This window comes from Trachymyrmex septentrionalis, unplaced genomic scaffold (genome assembly GCF_001594115.1).
Source record: "Trachymyrmex septentrionalis isolate Tsep2-gDNA-1 unplaced genomic scaffold, Tsep1.0 scaffold73, whole genome shotgun sequence".
Lineage (NCBI taxonomy): Eukaryota > Metazoa > Arthropoda > Insecta > Hymenoptera > Formicidae > Trachymyrmex > Trachymyrmex septentrionalis.
In genome coordinates, this window is record NW_017305916.1 from 1122817 (window position 1) to 1128063 (window position 5247).

The following is a 5247-nucleotide window of genomic DNA, read 5'->3' on the forward strand; positions in this document are numbered from 1 at the left end:
CCCGAGCCTCCTGGGTGAGAGCCAGGTATCCTAGCCACTAGACCATACCGGATCACGAAGAGACCTCCTCTCTCACAGTTTGACAATGATCCAAAAGCATCATCTCCCTTGGACAGTGTTACATTTGTGAAGTTGCACGCCGTTTGTAATCCGGTATGGTCTAGTGGCTAGGATACCTGGCTCTCACCCAGGAGGCTCGGGTTCGATTCCCGGTACCGGAATATATTTTGTTTTTATTTATCATTAAAATTTAGGGCAGTTTTATATTTTAAAAGTTTATTTAAAATATTTATTATTCTATACTATAATAAACAGTAATTAACAAATTACAAAAAAACAATGTCACAAATAAAATTGCTTTATTACGAATTTTAATAAAATTATTTTAAATTTTAAAATGAAAAATTAAAAAAGTATTTATAGAGAAAAAGAATGTATGATAAATAAAAAAAAAATAATTATCAATAAACTAAGAAAATGAATAAATGTTTGAATTTTATATATAGAGGAAAGGACTCTATTATGAAATACTGAGTTTATTTTGGATAAATGCTAGAAGTCTATGGCAGAATTTAAAAAAATAATAGGTCATTTTAAAAAGAATTTAATAAGCTTTAAAAGCGTTATATAAATTCAATATATTTTTTTTGAAAATTAAAAAAATGTAAAAGATTAGCAAATCACAAAGTCAAAAAATTGTGATCCCAATATGAGATGCCCCGAGAAATTAATAGTAAAACACAAAATATATGAGTATTGCAATTAAAAAACTTTATTTCAGGTTTCTAAAATGCAAACAACCACAGCCAGCGTGCGTGAAAAATGAGCATGCGGTAGATTATAGCCAGAACTCGTCTTCAGGTAGTTGAAATCAAGCACCGCAGAAATAGGCACTCGACGTTCATTCCGGTTGTCCTTTTTATTATTATACAATAACATTAACTTTTTAGTAACGATTTTCACTATAACATAACAGCATAAGTTATTTCATATTAGAAATACCCTGGGTATTTCATATTACGATTTCCACGCCCTATGGTTTTGTGATCATCAAATCTAACGTTTATAATTAAACAATTTAACATATCCCGTCTTTTTCTATTAGTACACGACTTTGCTCTATTACTACATGAAGAATTTATTGTCAAATATTTATTTATTTTTTTTATTAAATAATAAACAAGATTTAAAGGTTCATCTCAATGAAACTTGAAGACATCCAAATTCTGAAATCTTTTTTTACAATGATTACAGGCATAATCTAATGAATTTTCTATTAAATAGCTTTTAATCCAAGAGCAATAAATTCATGGTGGAACCAATAGATAGCGTTTATTAGTTTAGGAAAAACGCCGCTATCTCATGTTAGATGCCTATCTCATAATAGAGGGCTTTCTTCTATTATTTCTTATAATTTCTTATTAGTTAAAAATAAAAAATTATCTCGTAAATAACAAAAACATTTGTTTGTCAAGGATACTGAGCGTAAAAAAACAAGCATTTTTTTACGTTTGGCAAGTTTAATGAGAACGAATAGTCGGATTTCAATGTTATAAGTTTTCTGTGTAATGAAATTTTTTTAAAGTTTTATTAAAAATGGATGAAAAAAAAACAATTTTAAAATAGATGATAAAATAAATATAAAAAATAAAAACTTATTTAAATAATTTCTAAAAAAAAATTTAAATTAGTGAAAAAGTTAAATGGCTGTTTTCACATTGTGAAAAAATCATATTAATTTTGTATTTGAACTTTAAAGTGGATCTAACGTTTTTAGCGCAATGTAAGAAGCAGCCATTTATATAAGTTAAATCGTGTCGAATCTTTTTTTACTTATTGATTGATTAATAATTATGGAATGATATAAGCGTTTCATATTATTATTAAGTAATTGACATTAAAAACTTTAGAATAATTAACGTTAAATTATTGATAACGTATTGATAATATATTCTAGATTCAGCTTTTATTAAGTGTGAAAAATTAGCATTTGATGTCATTATTGATGTTTTCTGTTTGGGTGGCGTTATCTAAAATTAGATCCATGCATGACAATAGCCCATTTTAGTATACGATATCATGTAGCAACTTGGAAAGGCGTGAAATCGTATTCTTGGTTACTGGTCGCGACTCATACCGTGTAAATGGAAATTCCTTTTGCGTACTGTGCCAAGGACAGCAAACACGAGACGACACATTGAGAGACCAACTAGTCCAGTTTACTCGCAATTTCCATACCAACTGGTATAAAATATATATATATATGTATAAATGTCATTCAGTATAAACCCGCAATTTTAGAATGGGTACAGGGAAGTCGCGAAAGCGTACGTTTATGCTTCATTTGTGTTTGTCAACGGAGAGTGACAGATCAATGCAACTGTCAATCATCATTGTGCTCTATTTCCTAGCTTTTGATAGCTTCTATTCTACAATACAACAATTCATATAACGCATCAAACGTCCTTTAAGTTGATGCTCATAGATATTCCGCGATCAGAATTATTTCGTCCGATTATGATAATTTAGCATGGCATTATCTAAAATTTTTTATACACCCGAATTAGAATTATCTAAAGCGAATATTGCAAGTTTTTATGTAGTTTTTATAGATTTATAAGCTATATACAAAATCAAATTTTTATTTATAGCATTAATTAAACAATTTATTTAGACATTAAGTTATCTTGATCAATAATAAAAATACACAACTTAAATGATTGTTTCCGAAAAAAATCTCAATTATAAACTACTTAGTTTATAAGTTACTAAAAAAATTACACTGACGATTTCGCTTTTGAATTTGAAAACGTAGACGTAGCCAGCCACGTCTGGTTTTCTTCGTCGACTTCGTAATAAATACAACACCGAGTACGGTGGGACCTCAATGTCTGTAGGAGAATGTGACCAGAGTATTGTATCTGAAGCCAGTAAACCAAGCCGGCGAGACTGGCGCCAGGTCTGCTCTCAAGCACGTATTCGCTCCGACCACTTTTCTCGGCTCCTCGAAATTAACAGCCGTCCACACTCGCTCGTAGTAGCATTTAGCGTAGCGGTTTTCTCTTCTTTTGACTCTTTTTATCCTTCATATATGACTCTTTATAATTTTGCCTTTTTAAGGGCGTCACTCGAGGTGATGTTTCTCTCCTCTACTTGTGAGCCAATTTCTGGGGGTCTCTTTTTTTATAAAAATGCAAGAAGGTCATTTGAGTTTTTAATGAGAAGAATTGAAACTGAATCAACGAAGATACGTGCGTAATCGATTTCTCTGGAGGTATAAGTCATAAAATCTTATATTACATTTCCGTATATGTATAAACTGATTTTTCCGATTTTCTCGAGTAATTATACTTTGTAGTTTCCTCATTAATTTGGTTTTATGAGTTCCCGCGAATGCCATGACTTGAGTTTATTGCCATAGTTTAAAGCATGGTAAAGACTCTTTCTTTCTTATATCCGCAACTCAATAATATTTTGTTGAACATTGAAAGTATCTTTTCTATCGATACGAAACATTTTATTATAAAAAAAATTATTATATATTTATTTATACTTTACTAAAATAAATGTATTATTTAAAATGATTGTATGAATTGTATCTAAAAGTTTTACAAGGGATGAGATATTGATATAAATAAATATGTATATTGCAAATGTTTACAGATGACTCTACTTTAATTTATCGAGCATGACGTCTACAATGGGATTGCAGCAACAAGCTGCATCCCACGACACAGTGGATTTTGCTAGTTACCTTCAATCTACACAATGCCATCAGACGGAAGGACAGGTGCAAGGTTGTCAAAAATCACCGCATCGCGAGCACAACAGCAGCTTTACGAGCACGAAAGGCCTGCTCAATGGACCCGGGCAGAACAATTGTTTCCTCAACAGTGCCGTACAGGTAAGGAATAACAGCAGTAAAATGCGTTTAAACATTATATCGAATATCGCCGAATCTCATTTTGTTAAATATAATTAGTGAATACCATAAGTGTGTCTTACTGGATTATACTAAAAAAGATGCCTGCGGAAAAGTGCACACAAAGTATAATTAAATACAAAAAGTAAATACGTGCATATGTATGTACACATATATGTGCGATCTTATGGCGATCGCACTTATTTTCTGTAAGGCGCCTTATGTATATGCAACCCGCTGAACGTGTTGTTCGACTTTCTCAGCGCAAGTAGGCGCAAGTACATTATACGTAAAACAATAATTAGATCAATTATAAATAATTCAATTAGAATAAATTTATGAAGTACCAATTAAAACCGGGAAATAAAAGAACTTATTTAACATTTAATTCTTTCAAAATAATCTTTTATAAAGTTTTTAATATTATGTACATAAGTATGTATAAGAAAAAAATAATCTGTCGCAAAAATAATCTTAAATTTGAAAGCATAAAAATAATTTGTATACAAAGAGATCAACATGTATATTTACACAAATGTAAATGCAAAAATTTGTCCTTGGCATTCGAAAGATATTTTGCGCATTGATTGTTCCTTGCTGTTTTCTCGAAGACTTTTACCCGCGATTTATGAATACAATCCATCGCCAAATCTTTTCAGCTCGTTGTCCTACGAGGCAGTCGAAAGTCGAAACGTGCAGTATAAATATTCATGATCGGTAAGTGAAGGGACACATGGGGACTTCTTTCCGGATCATGAAACTGCTTTTAACTCTCGTGAATATCTTTCAACCTCACTGTAAACTTCTCGCCTTTTAATGGCAAATTTTACAACGTATGCAGTCACGCTACTTCCTCAGTTAGAGACACCAACCACCGGTTCAAAGTCCAGAGGAAAAGGTCACATTTATTCGTATTACACATTAAGAGGTGGACCGAGAGTGCCGTATTAAATATGATTTATTGCTTGAACAAATTTGAGGAGATAACTACCTCCGCCAGAGATTTAACTAATTGCTTGTACCGCCATAATGATAGAAAAAAATATCTTCTTCTTGTGTTATTAGGTTTATTTATGATATTAAAAAATTTTAATCTTTCTTTTTTAAGAAATAGCAATTTTATGGTACAGACGTATATATTTTATGAATTTTGTCTGCGCACGTGCGAACTAAACACTCACCATAGAAAGAATATTTTTTTCTTTATCGTTAAATTTATTTATCATATTTTTAAACTATTTTTTATTTATTACATTTTTAATTTTTTACTATTTATTTATTTTACTATATATTTTTTTTACTATATAATTTTTTACTATTTATTT

At 30.7% G+C, this 5247-nt stretch overlaps 1 protein-coding gene and 1 non-coding gene across 3 annotated transcripts in view; both read left to right on the top strand.

Annotated features, from left to right (window-relative positions):
• Positions 1-5247, top strand: part of LOC108753906 — a 67879-nt gene that overhangs the window by 16624 nt on the left and 46008 nt on the right. The window contains exon 2 of one of the 2 annotated variants that reach the window (XM_018495885.1): positions 3664-3904. In XM_018495885.1, the coding sequence (XP_018351387.1) occupies positions 3689-3904 (216 nt within the window). In that variant the 5' untranslated portion in view covers positions 3664-3688. Of the gene's footprint in view, positions 1-3663; positions 3905-5247 lie in introns of those variants that run through there. The other variant, XM_018495886.1, reaches the window with a different exon arrangement.
• Trnae-cuc lies at positions 150-221 on the top strand. Its single transcript has one exon. It is a non-coding gene; the product is annotated as a tRNA-Glu (tRNA).